The following is a 23,096-nucleotide window of genomic DNA, read 5'->3' as shown; positions in this document are numbered from 1 at the left end:
CAAACCTCCGTCTTTCTTTTCTGCAGGCCCTCCATCTGCTCCAGTAAGTGTCATCTCCTCGGTCAATGGGACGTCTGTGAATTTAGAATGGGATCGCCCTCTGGATACCGGGGGTCGCAGTGACCTGCAGTACAGCGTGTTGTGTCAGAAATGCTCAGGGGAAGGATGGCCCTGTGAGGACTGTGCATCCTACCCGGGAGGCGTCGGTGGAGGGAAGGCAGGCGGAGGAGCAAGTATCGGGGCAGGAGGAGGAGGGATGGTGGAGCGTTCAGGCACTGCAGCAGTTCGATTTGTTCCTCGACAGACCGGGCTGACGGAGCCCTGGGTGACGGTGCTCAACCTGGTGGCTCACACCAACTACTCCTTCCGCATCCTGGCTATGAATGCAGTGACGCACATGAGCAATGAGCCATCACCTTATGCCTTGGTCAACATCACAACGAACCAGGCAGGTAGGGTTCGGAACACTGCCATACAATTTCTCAATATGAAGGCGTTGGTGCATATACTGTAGGCCATTTCCACTATGGAACCTGACAACCAGGCTTGGGGAGTAACGGATTACATGTAACGGCGTTACGTATTCAGGTTACAAAGAAAATGTAACTGTGTTCCTTTACAGTACAGAAAAAATAGACGTAATCAGATTACAGGTACATTCTGTAAAATCAGGGATTACACACAGGGATTACTTTAGGCAGAAAGTTTCCATGAAACAGGAAACGTAGGTCTATTTGCCTCTGTAGATGTTGTTTTTATATACAGTCTATGGTATATCTACGTGTTTCTGTAAAAACACAAAGCTAGGGAGGGATGTGTCGCAAACCTTGATTGGTGTTTACAGTAGCCAGTAGCGTCGATCAGGCGATGCTCCCCTTTATCATTCCCTTTATTATTGTATGTTTCTCTAAAAATACACTGAGCAGACAATGCGTTATTGATACTCTATTTGGTATTGAAGTAATCCAAAAGTAACTAAAAGTAATCAGATTACATTACTTTTATACATCTTTACTTACTTTTATATATCTTTTTTACAGTATATAGTACCGGATTACATTTTTAAAGTAATCCTCCCATCCCTGCTGACAACTTGTTGCATGGAGTACACTCCTAGTTTAAAGCGGCAATTATCAATATTTAACAATGTATCAAATGACAATGTGAAACCATGTGACGACGTAAAAGGAGTCACTCGTAGTGATGAACCTACAGAGGATTAGCCCCTGATTCTTCGGCTTTACCTAGCTTTATAGTTTTTAGAGAAAAAGTTGTGTAACTACTGTAAAACCCATATAATGCTGTCAGTAGTGAGCTATTTTGTACACACCAAATGCTACATTGCTACATTTAATTTTCCCTCAGAAATGATTGCTGTGCATCAGACAGGAGGGATGATACTGACATTCAAAAGTCATTACCTGTAAACATGAAAGAAAGTCATTATCAGGGACAATTCCATTCCATTCTTGTCTGTCTGACAACATCCTGCTGTGGTGTATATCTGAAGGAGTGTCGACTTTTCAATGACTTGTTCCTATAATATTCTGGTGGTTGTCTGCTAATCAGAAGGTCAGTGGTTCAATCCCGCGTGTGTGAATGTAAAGGCTCTTTATAAGTACAGTCCATTTACCTAGCAGGTTTTAAAGGTTCAGGTAACATGGAGTTCCAGGTTCCAAGTTGTTGGTTCCTGTAGTGAAAAGATGCCTAAAGACTTTAGACAGGAAAATGGTTGAATAGTAGAGGATGTGTTCACTCGGCTGGGAATCTGGAATAGCGTATTATTCGTACTACGTAACTGTGATGTCCTGGGTTCAAATCTGACCTTGAATTACTCACTGTAAATTATCCAAAAGAAGAGAAATGGCACAGAAATGATCTTTTAAACAGTAAAAGATAGACTTTGCCCTTGGGCATGTTGATGGCTGACTTGCAGCCACATCATTTTGAGTTTGAATCCAGCCTTAGCCCTTCATCACACATCTTCCTCTTCTCCTCTTGCTGTCTTACTCTTACTGTCAAGTTTAGCAAAAGTGCCAAAATAACAATCTTTGAAAGAAAAGTGCTGTCTCAACGATATTTTGTGCTGAGAATGAAAAGCAGGTTGTGGCACACGCACTTTGTTTCCATAAGTACTAGTTGGAGTAGCTGCCACTGTCAGCAAACATTTATGTCCAACTCTGACACTTCTGTGCCCCATAATGACTGTAGAAACACAACAAATAATGCCAACTTTATCTGTATTTCATTTACTTTGATGTAGATAATGTTCCTCAAACATTAAATAAAGGGATAGATTGATTTGGGTCAATTGGGTTGCTTCAGGGGTTTAGTGTTAAAGTTGACTCCCAAAGTGGCCTGCCATCAGGGTAGCACCACCCATAGTGATTGACTCATATAGAGTTTCCAGTAGACCTTAGAGTTGAATAGAAAAGATGTCATTGAGAAGAGCGAATAAAAATGAACATGTTGGACAGACAAGAGATCTTTGAGGTCATCATCCTACAGCAGGTGAACCGTACCAGCTTTAAATTAGCCCCATCTGTGACCTCAGCATTTTGTACATAGCTCCATGATTCGTTCATATAGGTTGCTTCAGATTTATTTTCATGATCTCACAGAAGTCTGTGGCACTGACTTTGTTGAGCTTGAGCTACACTTTTTTCGCCAATTAATTCCTCTTTTCATTTGTGATTTCACTGTATTTTCAGGTGTTTTCACATTGCTGTAGTCTATTTAATATTCAGACTAGAGTTCCACAGTGCACCAAGGTCTGCATGGAACAGGACTGAAGAGACTGTCCTGAGAAAAATGACAGTATTGACCATTTGTTCATCTAAATGTCTAAAACAACATTTCATTTATTGACAAAGACCTCTTGTGGCCATGAAAATGATGTTAGTTGGTGTCTCAAAAGCAAAGTCAAAAGTAGCGTGACGTTGTTATAGTGCTGCAGAAAGTATTAGTGTGGGTTGTTGGATCTACTCACACTGGAGACTGATCACCATACCTGCCGACAGCACTGACAACTGATATTGTCCTGCCAATTGAGGCTAGAGATCAGAAAAAGAACGTGGAATTTTATACTTCTTGTTGGAACTGAAACCACATGGCAATGTCATCTGCCAGAATGAACCCTTAGCAAAGTGTTTATAAAGTCTGCACTAACTGATGTTACTGTCAAAAAGTCACCTTACTGTACAATCAATCATGTCATCATCTGGTCTTAATGTATTTCCTGAAACGCAACAGTTCCTGCATCAACACGACTTCACTGCAGGGTAATCTCATTACTTTATTATATGTGGCAGTTACTGAGGAGCCACATCTTGAACTCACAAAGCAGTAATCTATCCTGTTTCTTGTGCAGCCCCCTCTGAAGTGTTAGCGATCCGCCAGGAGAACACCAGTCAGAACAGCGTGACTCTGCTGTGGCATGAACCCGACCAGCCCAACGGAGTCATCCTGGAGTACGACATCAAATACTATGAGAAGGTACGACATCAAATACTTACAAAGGGTTGGGCGATGTGTACAAAATTTCCATCGGACAATGTCTACAATGAAACATCGTGATGGACGATGTCATCGGGAGCGCGCACGCGCGCGGGAGGCGGCGGGCGTCTTATGTGCATGTGTTCTCGCACATACTTCACTCGGTAAAAAAAAAATTGTAGACTATTAACTTGGATATAACTGGATATTTTATGCACGCAGCAGTGAACACACAGGGTGCAGATGTTGGTTTCAGTTGTTTGATAGGCTACGTCATTAACAAGCCCTCGTGCGGGTCATCTGCTGCCGTGATAACGGATCGCAGGTGGAAATATACGGAAAAAAGACGAGTTCTCAGTCTTTCAGATGACTGCTGATGGAGAAAATAGAGCAGACTGGAGGGGTAGAGAGAGAGAGAGAGGAGGGGCAAGGTGTTTACCTGAGGTGTGTGTGAGTGTGTCGGAGTGTGGGGGGAAGCGATTTCCAAGGCAGGTGCAAAGCATACTTAAAAACAATAATAAGATTTTTTTGCTGGGGGGCAGGGGTTTTACAATCACAACGTCGTGATGTCTGTCAGCCCAACCCTAGTTGGACATCAAATACTATAAGAAGATACTCCACTAACTGCTGCATCTGTATCACCTAAGAACTGCACGTAAAAGCAAAAACCCAAATACTGCAGTCATTTGTTTTAGGGTTGTGTCAACATATTCTTTTCTTTTTTTAAAAAACAGCTAACAAACTATTCAGGCAGTTTATGAAAGGAAAAAAAGTGACACAGTCTTAGCTATACCTGGAGAACACAAGCTTATTGTCTTCAAAGGCTGCGACTAAGCTGAGTCAAGATATTGGGAATGCAGAGGAGTGGCGTTTGGATAGACTCTGGATAACTTAATCCAAGAAAAAGATCCTGCTGGCAGCTCAGCTAATTGAAAGGAAATGGGGTCGAGAGAGGGAGAGCAAGAAGGAGGATGAGACGGTGTGGATTCCAACTTAGCAAAAGTGACAGTGACAGCAAGCGGCTGGCAGGCGCATAAGCCTTGCAACAAGCTAATTGCTGTGTGTGAATGTGTACGTGCAAGAGTGTTTGGGTGAGGAAATGTATGTGTGTGTGATGATAGAAATCAGCTAATTGCAGAGGGAGCAGCCTGGGAACAGGCGGTCTCATAGCCAAACAAGCAGGATGGTGTGGGGAGTGCTGAAGGATTAGCTCGTCTCTTGCTATGGTGTCTTAATCTGGCCTTGCTCAGGGGGCGAGACGCCTGTGGGGGATTTCAAGTGGACAAGTCAGCAATGTGCTCTCTTAAGGTTTCTATACTACTGTACTAAACAACAATGAGTCACAGCGAGGGTGGCGTCCGCTGCAGCAGCACACAGCTGAGGATGATAATGAAGACAAAAAAAGCCTCTTATTTCTGTACCTAGCACTTATTCATAATTAGGCTCTTATCCTTCTAAGGACACATGAATGATTTACTTATTCTGCTGTTTGGATGCACCTTGCACCTATTGTTGAACTCATTTTACCTCCACACTTAGGAAGTATCTCTGAATTAAGTTTGCAAAGATGCTGCACCATGCAGATAAAAATAAGGATAGCAATTACGATGATAATAAGGAACTTTGTTGTTAATCAAGACTTGAAAATTAACATGTTCCTTGAACTGTATTCCCTTTTTAATGATGATACAAAGTGTTTCCCCTATATGCTGAATCATGACCGCCGCTAAAAAAATTTCCAACGATAATTTAACTATGTGCTACAAATGTTTTCACTCGCACACTGTGGGAGCACGGCAACACTCAATGCTTGGCTAGCTTCCTCTCCTCGTTCTGTACAAAACATCTATGTGACAGATGCGGTTATAACAGCGTAACTCCTGTTAGGAATCAGGAGGTGCGTAGCGAGTGTTTGATTGTCCAAGCAGTAGAAAGTGACGGTGAACATGAGCGGAGGAAAATATTCTGGCAGGAAATGTACGGTATCTGTTACAGTGTGTCTGCTTCTCAAGACCAAGAAAAGTCTGTTGTTTCCCCAACTGCTGAAAAAGTGAAGCCTGTTAGCGCTAAGTTAGCATCCCCCTCCCCTTCAGACTGAGCTGAGCAGGAAAGGCGGTGTGTTTGTTCTTCCAGGTCACGACAGAATAAAGGGGTTTAACAAAGGATGTGGGGGCTAGCACTAGTTTACTGAAACTAGTGCAGCCAGGTGACTGGCTCACCACCGTCGACCTGAAGAATGCATACTTTAATGTTGAGGTGACTTCAAAACGGAACATTCTCTGCTTAGTTTTTCGGGGGATAGCCTACGAGTACAACAGGCTACCGGTCGGCTAGTAAATGTGTCGAAGTAGTGTATCAACGGCTGTGCAATCAGGGCATGGTCATGAGCACAGTTGGTCCTACACCTCACCTCACCTCAAGGTTGGGATTTGCAATCAAAAAGAGCACCCCCCAGGCATGCCAAAAGGTGGAACATCTGTCAAACTTGATTCAACCAAGCTGCAGGTGTTCCTGTTGGAGCCCAGATGCATGGCCCGGCTGCGTGCAGTCAAAAGCTGCGACTGGGAGCGATGGTGACAGCACTGACTGTCATGCGAGTGCTGGGGCTGTTGGCTTCAGTTTATCCGCTACTGCACATGCATCGTATACAAAGATCACTTACATGCCAAGAAGCACAAGCACTGTCTGGTGATCGATCCCCCATCAGTGCAGGACGACCTACGTCATTGGGGGTCTCCACCTCATATATCATTAGGAACGCCTCTGGGTTGAATGACCTCATATTCATCCCTGACAGGGTGAAGGGCTACCTGCCTGGGGAGGGTGGTAGTTGTTGTGTGGCCCACAGGGGAAAACACATCAACCTGCTCAAACTTCAGGCAGTGTTTCTGGTCCTTCAATGCTTCAAACCCCTAGTTCAGGGGAAGCATATGTTGGTGAGGGCCGACAACCATATCACAGTGGCCATATCACAGTGGCCTACATCAACTGGCAGGGTGGAGTCCAGTCCCCATCTCTGTTGAAGATGGAGGAGAACTTGTGGTTACGGGCCTCAGAGCACCTGTTCTTTCTGGAAGCTCTCCATGTGTCAAGAGGCAGCCCAGCCCTGGACCATTCCCTAAGTCTTGGGGGCTCTGTCACAGAAGGCGGGAGCAAAAGACTCGAGAGCAATTACCCATAGAGTCCAGTAGAGGGCTCCATCTGTATCTGTGCCTCTGATGAACAAGGGTTAAATCAGGATTTGTGAGAAGCAAAAGGTGACAGATAACTCAAACCTTGGATGAATTGAATCATAACTGTCTAAATGGTCATATTCCACTAGAGGGAAAAGTAATACATCACCCTAAATACGTTGGCAGACCTGTTTTTATTTCTTGCCTTGTTGTGTTTCAATAAATAGTGACGTTGAGGTCAGTTTATAATTATTCTTATGTAGCATTGCCACTACTGAAAGCTCTGATGGAGCTCAGGACTCATCCAGAGGATGGCTGCTTTATTCCACACGATTTTACTGTTAAACTTACCAGTCTGATGTGTAAAAAAACACAGAACATTAATTAATGTTAGACCCTGTCGCCATGTCAGGAAATTGAAATAACTGATAAAACCACAGCACCTCTCTCAATTTGGAGACACACATAATAATGTTGCTGTTGTGTGATGAGAGTCATTAATTAATAACTGAAAGGAAAGGAGCCTAAATTGTAGAAATACTTGGGGGCAATGCCTATACCAAACAAAACATCAGTATTGATGTTTCTGCAAAACTCCAGATTACATTCAATGACGTGTCGAAGACGTGAAGCGTATTGGTAAGTTAAAACCTGCCTTTATCACATTAAAACAATCATTTTTTATTAAAGAGTGGCTTTGTGCTTTCCTCTTATTTGGCATGACATTTGTTGTAATGTTGTCTTACACCAAAAGTGTGAGTTGGCATCGCTGTGTACTACTGATGAGGCAGAGCTAAACTCTAGCAGATAAGCCCCTATTGCCAAATCAAGCAACTTCATCCTAGGATGCAGAAATCACATAAAAATTCAATAAAGCAGTCCTGCTCATTGATCTGTAACATTACCCAAAGTGACCTAATACAAACGGAGATATTAAATTGGCGGCTCAGTGAAACAGCAAAATCCCTGACAGTTGACAAATTTAAATCATCTTCCCACCCAACCCCAAACATTTTGGTACAGTGCATTAATACATGGCTTCTCAATTTGAAGCGGCTACAATTGATATTTATATCCGCAGCTCCCCTCGATTTTATAGAGCGGTATAGTGAATTTATCAGTTGTTAATCTGTCCAGCCCACACATTTACTGTTTTGGTTCACTCTCACCGCTCTCGTAGTGTGGCTTTCGGCAACAGCAGGCGGCTGTTTTCATAGAAAAGCCCTAAAAACTCACTGTACATTACACAGACAGACAGACTGACACAGTTAGAGACTAGCTGGTGATCATGGTGAAGCATTTAGCAGATAAAGAGACAAATATTTCCCTCATGAGTTGGCAGAGACCAAAGACTAACAGAGAGAATATTGGACTTACATTGACCTGGTGGACAGAGACATGACTCCATGAATGATAATGTTGCTCTGGAACCGCTGCATGTGTTATAAGCAACTATTTAAAAGATGTTTCCATGTCAATGTTGTGTACATGGCTACATCATATGTATTGAGTTTATGTTTTGAGTTGTTAAATGCATCAAGTCTCCCATCAGACATACATATAGTGTATTATAAACCACTATTTATAACGTGTTAATATGGAGCAGCAGAGCTTATGTTTTCATTGGGAAACGCAGTGAGCTCATAAGCTGACCAGCATGTCATTCTCCCCAAACCTAATCTTTAAATGTGGCTGTTTTTCTTACAGGATAATGAAGAGCAGAGTTACTCCACTCTGAAGTCTAAAAATACCAGCGCCCGGGTGTCAGGGCTGAAGCCGGGCACCAAGTACATCTTCCAGGTCCGAGCTAGAACGTCTGCAGGCTGCGGACGCTTCAGCCAGAATGTAGAGATCCAGACTGGGAAAGCAGGTGTGTGTGTGTATGACAGTCTATAAGAAACAGAGAAACAGAAAGAGGGCATAATGGAGCAGTGAACCTCCCGCCTGTCGTGAGCCAGGGGAACCCCTCAGCAGTTGTATGTTGTTTAATACAGTGGGGAAAAGTCTAGTAAGAAAACTGTTTGTTGTGTTAAAAGGTTTGGCAGAGAAAGCTTCTTAAAGCCAGGCTAGACGGCACAGCATGGTCTAGGGCTAAAGAGGCTTGGGTGTCAGTGAGGCAGATAACCGCCTCAGTCCATCCCTCTGTTCTATTGATCTCCGCTTTGTTAGAGGGTCACCCCTGTCAGCAAAACTGCAGCCTATCCCAGCTTCAAACTGCTGTACACAGTTCTGGGGTGGGATAGAAGTCTTCATGAGTCTGTCCACCTGAGGCAAGTACAACACTGAAAGTTAGAATATTTAACAAAAACCCTTTTATTAGAACATTTTTCTTTCCTAATAGGGGATTTGGCAGATAACTCACAGAGAAGTCTCTAGGTCTGCAAAGCTCAACCTCCTGCCTGGTTGGAAATCCCTGTGCTGTTTCATTGACTAATAGTCTCTCTTCCTTCTGCTGCTCACTGGAGCTTGACTCTCTTCCTCTTGATAGGACTGCAAACATCCCACTAGCCTACATGCTGAGTAAACAATAGGTTCTGAAGTTTATTACAAACAGACTGAGCAACCTTCGTTACCCAATGGCAAACAGTCATGTACATTCTGAGAGCCGAGTTATACACAATCTTGTGTGAGACTTAACAGGAACCTGCTTTACGTCTAACCTTGTAATCAGACTGAAATTAGCCATGCTAGCAGGATGGCTGTTGGTCGGTCCACCACTTTGGTCCAGACCAATATATCACTGAAATATTAGGGATATTCAGAGGGCAGGGTTGCCAACTTCACTACAGAAAAATAAGGGACGCCTGCCACTGCGGGGACCACACCCCTCGGGGACCTGGTAACCACAGGCCAGTGTGCCAGTGGTGGTAAATCATAACTTAAAACATGTTTTCAGGAAAGTATTAAGATTGATATCAAAAGACATTATAGATGGACTAGTGGTCATATTGTCATAGCTGAATACACAGCTATGACAGCTTTTGCAAAGGATTTTCCATGGACATCAGTGGACCAGAAGTAGTAGGCCTTGTGTGCAGTATTTGATCATGTTAGGCCTACATCCTTTTATAAATGTTTTCTTGTCAGATATACACTATTCGGGCAGCACTGAGTAGCAGTTTGTCTTTCAAACAGTAAAACTATGAACAGGACTGATCAAAAGCTCACTCCTAATGAGCTTCACAGAGCACCTGTTCTTGCTGTCACTTTGTTGGTCATTCTGGAAAATATCCTTTCCACATAACCAGTGGATGCTGAGATGCTCATGATGTGGCTGTTGATAGACAGGATGTGAAAAATTTCTAAATTTAATTTATCACCATTTTGATTGGTGAGTAAATATATTTGTGTATCATATATTTATGTATTTATTGTGACAGTTTTTATTTAGCCTATTGTTAATTCTATAGTACACATGAGTTCTTAAATCAAACTAACTGAATACTTAAAATAAGGTTCTTTTTATCTTCGGTCTCTATACACTTTTAAATGTCTTGGGTTTCTGTATTTATCTCAAATAATTTGTAACACCACTATCACTAGGCTAGGTTTATCTAACGTCTATTAGCTCTGTCACACTAGTCACACTAAGCATACAGTGCTGTAACCAGCATGCTGCAATAAAATAAATGTACCACCTTGTCAACAAAACACCAAGATTTACCTTATGTGTTCATATACCTTTGGTAAAAGTAATAATAAGGCGACACACCAGGGTTAGTTTAGAAATAATAAATCCCCACTTTACTTTGGCAATTTTAACATAAACAATAAAATAAATTTCCCAGTCTCTTTGGAATATCCCTTTTCTTGAATACCAGCATAACGCAATATTATGAATCAGTTACCTTCAGTTCAAATTCAGCTTTACCTCAGTGGGGCCCACACTCACCAAGCGCACACACATATACACACAAGCCAGCATATTAAAAAATAAATATAAAACCCCAAACTTTGTTGCAGGCCTGTGTCGGTGCTTGAGAGCGACGATACTTAAACTGTGGGTCCACTTCACTCAAAGGAGCAACAGAATGAAAGCGTTTTTACCCTAGGTAACAGTTCAGTCCACTGTGCAGAGTTCAACAGTCTTTCCCGGTCTCCAGCAAAACAAGGGCAAGCAGGTGTCCAAAGATGGCATGGTCTGTCCCGCGCTCTGCAGCTGTAGTCTCTCGGTCTCTGCTGGTGAACAGGAGTGAAAGCGTGCGTCCAAACTGGCATGGTTGGTGTCCTTCGTTCTGAAGAACTCTGAGCTTTGACTTTGCAGTTGTAACTTTCAGATAACTCTTCAGGGTTTTCACGTCGAAAACAGTGAACTAGGCCAATAGTATGCAGCTGAGTTAGCTATACAGTGGCTAAGAGTCCATTCACTTTGCTAATGAATGCTAACACAAAACACTGTCAGCAAACGAGCTATCATACACATGCGAACAACTGTACGATACATTTCGATAAGGTCTTTTACTTCTCACCAAAAAGTACGCAGGATGGTATTCTGTGCTAAGACTGTCGAGTGGATAGTCTAAAACACCAGCTTACAACATACTACTTTGCATGAACTTCACACACTTGGTATCGCGTTCGTCAAGATTCCACTGTTTTTCTCATAGGTTTTTCTACATTCATACTCTGTCTTCCTGTGCACCTCTGAACCCCCCCACATAGAACAATGAATGACCAGTATTTGATTTTGATTTGATTTTGATTACTTTAATGAAATAGTAACTTGAAATAATAATAATAATTTAATAATCAGGTTTATTTACAGACACTTTTCAAAACAATGTTAAAAAGTGCTTTCACTATAGCAAGGACAATAAAACACAAACAAATAAGATACACGTAAAAGCAGAAAGAAACTTAAGAAATTAAAACACAGTTATATACTAATAAATAAATAATATATTAAAAATAAATAAAATAAAGTTAAGTTATCAAATAACTGTAGTGGAGTAAAAAGTACAGTATTTGGCTATGTTATGTAGTTGCTAGAAGTTTATAGTAGCAGAAAATGGAAATACTCAAGTACCTCAAACTTAAGAACAGTACTTGAGTATATGTACTTTCGTTACGTTCCTCCACTGGCACACAGTTGGAATGCTTAGCAAAAATGTATTCATCACAATCTTAGTTTTATTTGGGCCTGTAATTACATTATATTTTTCATTCAAAAAAACTATTCATTACACACAAAATGTATTATATTATGTGCTCAACACTTATCAGTTTTTATGTCATTTTAAAGTTAAATTGTCCATAGTTCCTACATTATGTGCAGTTACCACATTATCAGTTTTAAAGTGCGTATAACACTGGGCCATCTGCCTCGACCGGTTGGGGGTGAAGGAGAGAGAGGGAGAGAGAGAGCGAGAGAGAGAGAGAGAGGGCTAGGAGGTGGGGTGGAGTAGTCAACACAATATCCACAGAGAGAAAAACAGACAGTAAAGGTAGAAGTGGTACAGACTGAAAATGAATAATCGTACAGATATTTATAGTAGTGTTAATGGTAATAATCATAATGTTAATGATTATAATAACAATAATAACAATAGGACTAGTAACAATAGTCGTTGTAGCAGAGGGTGTCGAGCAGGAACACGGGGGCAGCAAGTGATTCGCAACCACAGATCCAGACTCCACAGCTCCAGAGCCAGAAAACCTGCAGGAAGTGATAGGAGGAGAGGGACGAGAAAGCACAAGACTACCGGAAAGGGGAGAAGTTGAGTTAGTAACATGCAATAATGGGATGATGTTGCATACAGAGGGAGAGAAAGTAGAGGAGAGAGGAGCTCAGTGCATCATGGGAAGTCCCCTGGCAGTCTAGGCCTATAGCAGCATAACTAAGGGATGGTTCAGGACTCACCTGAGCCAGCCCTAACTATAAGCTTTATCAAAGAGGAAAGTCATAAGCCTACTCTTAAATGTGGAGATGGTGTCTGCCTCCTGAACCCAAACTGGAACCTGGTTCCACAGGAGAGGAGCTTGATAGCTGAATGCTCTGGCTCCCATTCTGCTTTTGGAGACTCTAGGAACTACAAGTAACCCTGCATTCTGGGAGCGCAGTGCTCTGGTGGGGTAGTAAGGTACTATGAGCTCTTTAAGATAAGATGGTGCCTGACCATTAAGAGCTCGGTAGGTCAGCAAATAGCTTTTATATTCTATTCTGGATTTTACAGGAAGTCAATGCAAAGAAGCTAAAATAGGGGAAATATGATCTCTTTTCCTGGTTCGTGTCAGAACACGTGCTGCAGCATTCTGGATTAGCTGAAGAGTCTGGATTTATGGACTTATTCAAGCAGCATGACAATAAGAAATTGCAGTAATCCAGTCTAGAAGTAACAAATGCATGACTAGTTTTTATGCATCATTTTTAGACAGGGCAATGCCATCCAGAGTTATTTTTAGGAGGAGCTTGGGCCCCAGTACAATGACTTCAGTTTTAGCTGAGTTTAACATCAGAAAATTACAGGTCATCCAGGTTTTAACATCCTGAAGGCATGCTTGAAGTTTAGCTAACTGATGAGTTTCATCTGGCTTGATTGATAGATATAATTGAGTATCATCTGCATAACAATGAAAGTTTATGGAGTGTTTCCTGATAATATTGCCTAAAGGAAGCATATATAAAGTGAAGAGGATTGGTCCGAGGACAGATCCTTGTGGAACTCCATGACTAACTTTGGCGTGCATGGAGGACTCATCATTAACATGTATAAACTGAAATCGATCTGATAAATACGACTTAAACCAGCTTAGAGCGGTTCCTTTAATGCCAATGAAATGTTCCAGTCTCTGTAATAGGATATGATGGTAAATGCTATCAAATGTAGCACTAAGATCTTATGAAACCAGTTCAGAGGCAAGTCCTTTGTCTGATGCATGAAGCCTCAGGTTGTTTGTCATACACTGCATCTTACATGTCCTCGCAGGTATTTATAACAGTGTACTTGCGCCTAAATCACTTATAAATCTGAGACAACATTCAATCTGTCCTACCTTTTAATGTTGTGGACAAACTTTCAAAATGCAAACAGGATGTAATTAGAAAACAGTAAGTTCTTTAATGAAGCTCCAAATTCTTGTTTATCTTGTTTGACCGAGTACCACTGTAGAATACTGTACCTGCCTTCTGTGTTTGCCGGTGTGTGTCAGTGTGTGTTAGTATAAACTCTGGACTGTTGGTGGAACATTTTCCAAATCTAACACAGAGTGTTTCTGTGTGATTTTAGCTCCTCTGCGCTACAACACCATGACCATCGTCTGGATCTGCATGGCTCTGGTATCCAGCCTGGTCACCTTTCTGGCCATCATCATCTGCAGGAAACGGCAAGGCTACACTTTACCACACTACCCATCGCTGCTGTGTGTGGAACACTTTCTTACACTACTCTACCGTGCCTCTCTTTGTGTAATGTTGCTTGTGATCAAAACCCAATGTGCACTGTGTTTCTCCCTGCTTTTTCTACATGTAAAGTAAGATTAGAATCTGAGTGAATCCCTCCTAAAGGAAAACCTAAAAAAGTTTTACAAAAATGGGGAAGGGTCTCTTTTAACCTATGTTTGAGAAGCTAAAATACCTTCAATCCCCCTTGTCATGTTGGAGCACGCAAATAATCTGCATGCTTTAAGACAGGAACCTACATCACTAATAAGGAGGACGAGTAGAGAGGAGTTTTGAAAGCTAATGCTTTAGCTTCTCTCATCTCCTCAACCCTCCCTGTCTTCTCACTGTCTTGTTTAGCTAATTTCGTAACTCGTAATTTCCACCTCATAGTGGATTTAATTATGTTGATTCATGTCCATTAGCTTGCAAGCCAAACGTTCCCACTTATCCCAGCAGCCCCCCTTCCTCTCTTTTGATGTCTTCAACTTACGTGTCTGTAGTACTGCACCGAATAATTAATTTCTTTGCACTTAATTAATTCATACTTTAGTGCATTAAGTTTTTCATTTCTATTCAGTTTGAGGAGTAAAAAAATACTGTGAAGGATTTAAAGATGATATCCAGGCAAAAAATGTTGTCACAATGGCAAAGTATATTTAATGGTACTAAGATGGATGATTGAAAAAGAAAGTCTTTACTGATGGTGGAGTTCAAATTTTAACTGCTCCTTTTTAAGGAATACACTAAAAAGAGCGAGATGGGCCACTGGCCAACTAACTTTCAAACTGATGACCAGCATGTCCTTATGACAGAAAGAGTTTTGCTGCTTACATAGTAGGTAAAGAAACTATACCTCACTGTAGTTGAATTAATTGTTAATCACCTCAAATGACATTTAATCTTTAGAAATAAAATACAGCACTTTGCCTAATGCTAGTGCCCAGCTATCATTCAAGATTGTGCATGCTAGCATTGAAACTTTTATCTTTTATGTCTCCATCTCATCACAATTTGCCAAAACTTGTTAAATTGTATTTATATTTGCGCACTTTTATAGCATCTATTTCCATCTCTGGTAGCTGTAAAAAGTTGATTGTTTGAGTAGAAAGGACAGTTTTGTAAGGACTGTCAGTGGCGATATCTCACCAACCTTACCAGGTTTTAAAGTAACTATCCAGACAAAAAGAAAATGAACCTTTTAGATATGACTTTGAAAGTGAGTAACAATTGAATTATTTTAATAATTAAATTATTAGTAAGGAGATGAGAGACAAATGTGATGGTTCCTGCCACACGGAGTGAAATCCAAACACCCATTCCCAGTGTTCAGACATACAGACTCTGGAGAAGTGAAGGATGCAGACATTTTGAAGTGAACCTCAGTAAGACTCTAAAAGCGACACTACTTTTAGTAGAGTAATGGGAAACACTGTGTTAAGCTACCTTTTCAGCAGCTTGTAGTGTAGCTTGCTACTTTCAACACAAAGATAGTGTTCCTGTAGGCTAACTGTGGCCACCGAAAGTAGCTTGTGGCGTCAATAGCTACAGTTTCAAATTAGCTTCCCCAAAACTTCTCATACCAAATGATGCAAGTGAAGGGAATGTTTCCAGTGCTAGTCAATCAGGCTCTTCTGTCACAGGTACACATTTTCAATATAAAGTAAAACCAGGAGCGTTTTCTTATGTAAGATTAAAACCAGTGGAAAATTAATTCCCCTTGTAGTGCATCAGTAGCTATAGTGAGGAAAAAATCATCAGCTCATTATTTTATTTAATCAGTTTAACCTGAAAACATGGAGGCATTTGCCTAGAAAAAAAAAGCTTTATAATTATTAAAGGGACCCTCGATCAAAACAAAAAATTTAAAGTTTGGTTGTGGGTGAATTGACCCTTTATACATTTCTGTTTGACCTTGTTCTCATAAATAATCAAGCATCTTTCTAAGTGATGAACAGTTCTGTTGATGTCAATAATTCATTATTAACAATTATTGATTTATTAACTATGAGCTGTGATTAGTTGAAGTATAGTACAGATTTTTCACTATTCTGTTTTCATCCCACGTCTGTTTATGTGTGTGCATGTGTGTTTGGATGACTGTCTGTTTGTGTGTGTGTGTGTGTGTGTGTGTGTGTGTGCGTGTGTGTGTGTGTGTGTGCGTGTGCGCGCGTGTTTGTCCTTTGCATGTGTGTGTGGTTTGTATAGACACTGTGGCTACAGCAAAGCCTTCCAGGACTCTGATGAGGAGAAGATGCATTACCAGAACGGTCACGGTATGTTTGGCCCATTCCTCAATTATTACCAATAATAGATTAGATGCTATTCCTTGAAGAGGACTATTTTCATCCCCATGTAATAAAGTTCATCCTTAGAGCAAACAATTTTCATCACGCTCTGAGTGATTACAGCACACACATGCCTTATTCGCTGCATGCTGTTTATTCTCTCCCCGTCTCTCACTGCGTCTTTGAGTCATTTATTTTCCTTTCATCAAGTTTTCCTTCCACACTCCAGTGACAGGGGCTCAGATGTGATGTCGCTCTCATTCTCCGATATGTGACCAAATGCTAATGTTGTTTATCTTAGTGTCATTCCCCGATGCAAGGTTCTATATCGACCCGCACACATACGAGGACCCCTGCCAGGCAGTCCATGAGTTTGCCAGAGAAATTGAAGCTTCCAGGATCAAAATCGAGAAAATCATTGGTTCAGGTAAAACCATGGACCTTTGTGCGCTCACACGCCCAAACAGAGAGTCACACACACACCCACACACACACAGGGAGAATCATTGGCTGAGCTAACTTAAAATCATTGGCCAGTGTAAAGGCTGTGGTGTGCAGCAGAGAGGAGGATGGCAGAGCGGAATCAGAGCGTTGCGTGGGACTGTCAATCAAAGGTCCTCAGACAGGCAGGGAATACTAACACTGTGTCAGCGCCACAATACACTTTGCTACATATGACATAGATAGACATACAGAGAAATATAACGTATAACAGTGAGGAAGACAACAGCAAGGTAGATGATTTTTAAAAGATAAGAATTAATAAGAAAGAGGCAGGTGGACAATTAGCTTACCTCCAGTTTTGCACCTGTATGTAGACAGACAGCCTAGATGTGCATTTGTTTCTCTTATCTAACTAAGCTAATCAACGTAACACACATTCTTATTTATAACCTTTGCTTAAGAGGGGGTAGGGGCGCAGCTGAGCACATAACATGTTGGATACAGAGGACTAAAATAAAAGGTAGAATGTATTTCATGCTGTGATGTGATCATGTTGTGTATGTGTTTAGGGGAGTTTGGGGAGGTGTGTTACGGACGTATGAGACTCCCGGGGAAAAGAGACATCCCAGTGGCCCTGAAGACCCTGAAAGCAGGATACACCGAAAAGCAGAAGAGGGACTTCCTGGCTGAGGCGTCCATCATGGCCCAGTTCGACCACCCCAACGTCATCCGCCTGGAGGGAGTGGTAACTCAGAGTACGCTGCCACTAAAACTGTTTATTAATGTAAAGCACTTTTTTGAGAATGATTGACCATGTAGTAATAGTTACAGAAATGTAAATGAGCATGATAATCAACTGGAAAAAATACATTTTGAGGCCTACTTCCATGCCAGACTGTAAATGTGTCCTTCCTTAATGCTTATCTAAATCATTAAAGATTGTTTCCCTAATACGGTGCTTTTAAGCGTCAGTTCACACAATTAATTTAACTGCTTATCCCATTTGGTAGTACTAAAAAACAGCAACATCTTTTTGTGGTTCATTTAGAATGAGGTTCTACCAAAGTACTACTGTCACATTTCTCAATGGAAACTGTTCCAGGGGGCTTTGTGGATGATCCAGATCCAGACATTGTTTCTGAACCTGGAAACACTCAAACACTTTGAGTTCACCAGATCATTTGCCCTTCATTTGAATTGTATTGTGGTGGTGGCAGAAGTCTGCTGCTGTGTCCCTATTCTATTCTAAAAAATAATTATATACAGTATGTATTATTTAATTATTTTTATTTAGAATGCCACAGTCCACTAAACGTCAGAGGGATGAAATAATACTGAATACTAAAATTAGATCTGTTCTTCTCACCATCATTACAATACACAGAATGTATTGTAATGTTTTGTTTAGCTTGAGACAGCAGCAACCACCATTTCCTTACACTAACAGCCAGGGCTGGACTGGGACAAAAAATCGGCCCTGGCATTTTTGGCCGAGGCGGCCCACCAAAACTGGTCGGACATCATTGTCCTCCGTCAGAAGATTTTGAGCATTAAACACTTAATTTCCTGCATTCTGGAGACATTTTCTGCACCAATTTGTGGAGGAAATGTCTTAATTTAAAGGGAAGCACAAAATTCAGGTGGCAGGTGAATTCACAATGTAAAAATATAATAAAATATAATGCAGTAATCAGTAGCTTATTATTATTTTTTACTTAACAAATCCTTTCAAAAAGTGGTGGCTATATGTTCCCAGCATCCCCAGTGTAAATGACCCTCCCTCCCTGCCCTCTCCCTACAGACTGAGCTACTCCATGCTTACCACTTCACCTCCACTCTCCTCCTGTTCTTCTCTCTCACTCGGCCCTTTGTCACTCTGTTTCGCTATCACAGCTCTTTCACTACGCAGGACACTGCAGCTGATGTCGAAGCTACTGCAGCCCCTTATCGGCAAAACTTATCGGAAACATATTGGTTGTTTTTGCGCCTCTGAAGAATGAGCAGAGCGGGTGGGGGCCAGTAAGAGATGTGATTGGGCCAAGCTTTATGGGCCGATCGTTGGCCCATTTTTTAAAAACATTTATATAAATAAATAATTTACGTTACACAGGCACCAAATGTGCCTCGGCCCACCGGGCATTTGCCCGGTATGCCAGATTACAGTCCAGCCCTGCTAACAGCACACTCAAAAGTGTTGTTTAGTTTGACCTTTTACTGACCATACTGACCTTTTATGTATACCCAGATATGTCACTTTATAGTGAACATAATAACTCCTCTAAACTTGCTTAGAATCTGCATGCAGTGAGGAACAGGTATGATGTCAGAGATCTGGAAACCTCACCAAAATAAAACAGATCCTTTCTACAATGAGGGGTGGACGAACAGTGAAAGTGAAAGTTTTTGTGGTTTGGGGGAACTAAAACAGTAAACTTAAGGTACTGCATTTATGTGTCCTTCTTTGCAGCAAAGGTTTTTATTTATACACACACCTTTTCGTTGTTTCATACATCACATGAAACACATACAGGTAATCAGTATGCAGAACATGCATGTAAATAAGTACACTTAGTATCTATCCTGTTGATATGCAGCAAAAGAAGAGTCCTGAAGGTTCCTGTTTGTTTCCTCAGGCAAACCGGTGATGATCATCACAGAGTACATGGAGAACGGCTCTCTGGACTCCTTCCTCAGGGTTCGTATTGAAGCTTTAGGTTGAACAGTTTTTAAGTAATAAAGGTTCCTGTCTGCGTTTAATGTTGTTTAATTTTGTCTTTGTCTGTAAATGAGGTGATGTTTTCCTTCTCTGTTAAACTATGACATCTGTAACTGCTCATCATCCATGTTCGGTTTTATGAACCTCTGAGGTTGGAGAATGTTCTCAAAACATCAGGGAGACTGGGAAAACATAAAAATCTAAAACGTGTTTTTCACAGGAGAGCAGCATCACTTCACATCATGTCCTGTGTATCAGAGTATTGTTGCCAGGATAGAGGGACTAGTGGCTTGCTATTAAATGTGAAAGTTTTCTTTGGCAAGATATAAGTTGATTTAACATTGTATTACATCGACAATGTCAAACAGCTCCAGTATTTGCTTATATGAAAATATTTCGGATTATTACTTAAAAGCAAATCCCTGTCATGTTTTATTCTCTTATCTTTACTCTCTTCTCTATCTTGATTAAAATCTCTTCTATTATCACTCTCTTCATCTTTTCTGCTGCTATACCATCACGTTTTTTTGATCTGCCATTAAAAGTCTCACTCCGTACTTCCTCCTTCCCTATCTTTCCCTTTTCTCTTCTGCCTTCCTGTAGAGACACGATGGCCAGTTCACCATCATCCAGCTGGTTGGGTTGCTGCGCGGCATTGCAGCAGGTATGACCTACCTGTCTGACCTGGGCTACATCCACAGAGACCTGGCTGCCCGCAACATCCTGGTCAACAGCAACCTGGTGTGTAAGGTGTCTGACTTCGGCCTGTCCCGAGTACTGGAGGATGACCCCGACGCTGCATACACCACCAGTGTGAGTTTTCACATCGAGGCAAGCATTACTGCAGTGCACACAAACACACACGCACACACACACATTCAGACACATACACAATTCTTTAAAATAAAGTTTGGGAGTGGCATTCACAGGTAATGGGACAGAAAAAACAACTACAATTTAAATGCACAAACCCAGAAAGAATGTTGGTGAATGGACGTCTCCACTGATATGTAGAAATATGTATGTACGGCATGTACAGCTGCAGCCTCTATAAAGTTGGGCGACTCACAACAGACAATTAAAATAGTAAAACCTGAAGCAGCAGAGGCTTTTTTTTACACCCTAGTGTGGATGAAAGTTTCACAACCAGTACCAACCAAGAGAACACAAGTGATGCATTGATGTGACTTTTTCTCTCCAGATACCAATTTGGATAGCTAAACTTAGGGTATCTGCAAATACCAATTTCATATTTTGCTCTCTTTTCCCAAACTTAAATGGACACTCCACCTTTTTATACCTGACGTTCTGGGGGAAGTTAGCTTCAACCTGCTAACATTTGTCGTCAATAACATGTAACATCAGTCCTCATTTTTGTAGCATCTCTCCTCGATCAGGCTTTTTTAAAAGAAATAAAGCCTTACATCCACCTTAACATTAATATGAATTTATTGTGAAGCACAAGCAGGAAATGTTGAGTAACAGCAGTAGCTTTAATGTAGATCGCTGATGTCTGGCCCATACCAGACCCTCCTCCCCAAAAATACATCCGTATAAGGTGTCAGTGTAAGCAGCTTATTATGACCCTTATTTATGTTTATTGTTAGGCGGCGACCATTAGTGGCTGTAGTAATTATGACATGAGCAAAGGTCAGGTGACAAAGTCCCAGGAGAACGCTGTTTGTGTTCTGTGGGAAACCAAAAGTTAACAATGACTTATTTTAATTTACATACGCAAGTTACGTCATGTGACTTACCTCACCTCAATTACCCCAACCACAATCTTTTCCTAAACCTAACCAAGCACTTTTGGTGTCTAACCAAAAGCTAACCACATGTATTTTATTGTTACCATGAGAACAAAGCTGGTACTCTCCAGTGGTCATACATGGTGTTTTGAAGTGTGAGGACGTGTTGACTGATAAACACTACACTTCAAAACATCAGTATCTGAGCCAATAAATCTGATTTGTGCATCTTTAGTAAACACCCATGTCAAATGCCACACCTCCAGTCTGTAATACTCCTCCACCCCAAGCCAAGATAACCCTGATGGTGTCAGTATGATGTCATCAGGGTTATGTACTCCTCTGGAGGCACAGAAGACAATATGTCTAAAATCAGTAGTGTTTCATCTTTAAAGTTGCACTAGGAAGGTTTCACATTTTGAACTTCAGACTCCAGACTTGTGAGTTTAGCTTTCTCTGGGCAGAATCTCATTCCAGTCATCAGATTACATTTAGGCAAATGTACTGTAGATCTTCATATTTTGTCAATTTAGCTGACAAATAAAAATATATTATTACAGAAGGCAAAATCACTGAAACCTGGCCAGGAAAGTAGAAGTTGGAGACAAATACAACAATATACATTAAAGTGAGAACAAAGTAAAATCATCTTTCTATGTGCTCCAGCAGAGCAGTCCAATATCCAACTCACAGACTTCTGAAGGGGAAAAGGATTGTAGATGATGATATTACAGAAACTATAGCATTGTCACAGCACATCTGGATTTAATGGCTGATAATGGCTGAAGATTAATACAGTTCACATTATTGCCTGGAATCTGAGTAAAGTGAAAAAGCTGCCTATTCTGTAGAATCTCACTTTGAAGATCCTGAAAGTACTAAGATCATGAGTTAAAGGTTCAGTGTGTAATATTTCTGAGGATCTATTTACAGAAATGCAATATAAGATCCATAACTATGTTTTCAGTGGTGTATAAAGACCTTACATGATTAACTGTTATGTTTTTATTACCTTAGAAACGAGTCTCCCTTACATAGACGTCGCCATGTTGCACAGGCATGTTTCTACAGTAGCCCAGAACAGACAATTCTTCTAGAATTCTGGCAGTGTAGACGCTCATCACTACGTAGAATACGTACGTTCGAAGAGGAAGAAGAAGTAGTAACATACAGCAGGGGTCGGCAAGTAAGTTTTGCATCAGAGCAATTTTTTTATCCATTAGATGATGGGTGAGAATATAAGACAGAATTTTTAAACTGCATATTATGGTGCTCAGTTAGCTCAGTCGGTAAAGTGCAAGACTCTTACCTAGGAGATTGGGTGCTGCAGTGTGTTCCGGAGTTTGATCCGTATCCATCATCCTACGGTCGCTTTTTCATTTCCCCACTATCTCCAGGTGGAGGACATTTAAGGGAATCATCTTTTCTAGCTATTTCAGAGGTGTGTCAAGCAGGCTACAGACTATTTAATGTCAATTTTTCAAAGTAAAAGCCCTCATTTCAACTCAAAATAAAGCATTGGTAGACTAGACAGTTTTTTGCAATTCTCAACTTCACCGCTAGATGCCACTAAATCTTACACTTAAACTTTAACCTCTGAGAATTCCAGTGGGTCATGTTGCTGGTTTTATTGTTTAGGAGGACGTTGTTACGACCTGTCTCGTGTGTGCAAGTAAAGTAACATAGATCCAGATGGATTTAGTAAAAGTAAAGTTATTGTTATAGGGTGAGAGCTTGACACAATGTAAATGCTCCGTATTTGCGTAATGGCGTGGGTTTTAATCAGGTTCACAATTTTTACTGCCTCACCCAGGACCACATGCAGCTCCTCGGGTATCTTCGTGACCGCCAATG

The 23,096-nt window shown here is 41.1% G+C and overlaps 1 protein-coding gene across 2 annotated transcripts in view; it reads left to right on the top strand.

Moving 5' to 3' along the window:
- epha8 (eph receptor A8) overlaps positions 1 to 23,096 on the top strand; it is a 119,240-nt gene that overhangs the window by 86,412 nt on the left and 9,732 nt on the right. For both annotated transcript variants that reach the window (XM_038697778.1, XM_038697777.1), the window contains exons 8-16: positions 27 to 452; positions 3,371 to 3,495; positions 8,376 to 8,538; positions 13,895 to 14,027; positions 16,255 to 16,322; positions 16,636 to 16,761; positions 17,348 to 17,533; positions 19,412 to 19,473; positions 20,098 to 20,307. In XM_038697778.1, coding sequence (XP_038553706.1) covers positions 27 to 452; positions 3,371 to 3,495; positions 8,376 to 8,538; positions 13,895 to 14,027; positions 16,255 to 16,322; positions 16,636 to 16,761; positions 17,348 to 17,533; positions 19,412 to 19,473; positions 20,098 to 20,307 — 1,499 coding nt within the window. The remainder of the gene's footprint in view (positions 1 to 26; positions 453 to 3,370; positions 3,496 to 8,375; positions 8,539 to 13,894; positions 14,028 to 16,254; positions 16,323 to 16,635; positions 16,762 to 17,347; positions 17,534 to 19,411; positions 19,474 to 20,097; positions 20,308 to 23,096) is intronic.

Source organism: Micropterus salmoides, unplaced genomic scaffold (assembly GCF_014851395.1).
Source record: "Micropterus salmoides isolate LMB-PRFRI ecotype aquatic unplaced genomic scaffold, ASM1485139v1 Ms_hic_scaffold_4, whole genome shotgun sequence".
Taxonomy (NCBI): domain Eukaryota; kingdom Metazoa; phylum Chordata; class Actinopteri; order Centrarchiformes; family Centrarchidae; genus Micropterus; species Micropterus salmoides.
Note: the sequence above shows the minus strand (reverse complement) of the source record. Positions and strands in the feature narration are given on the sequence as shown.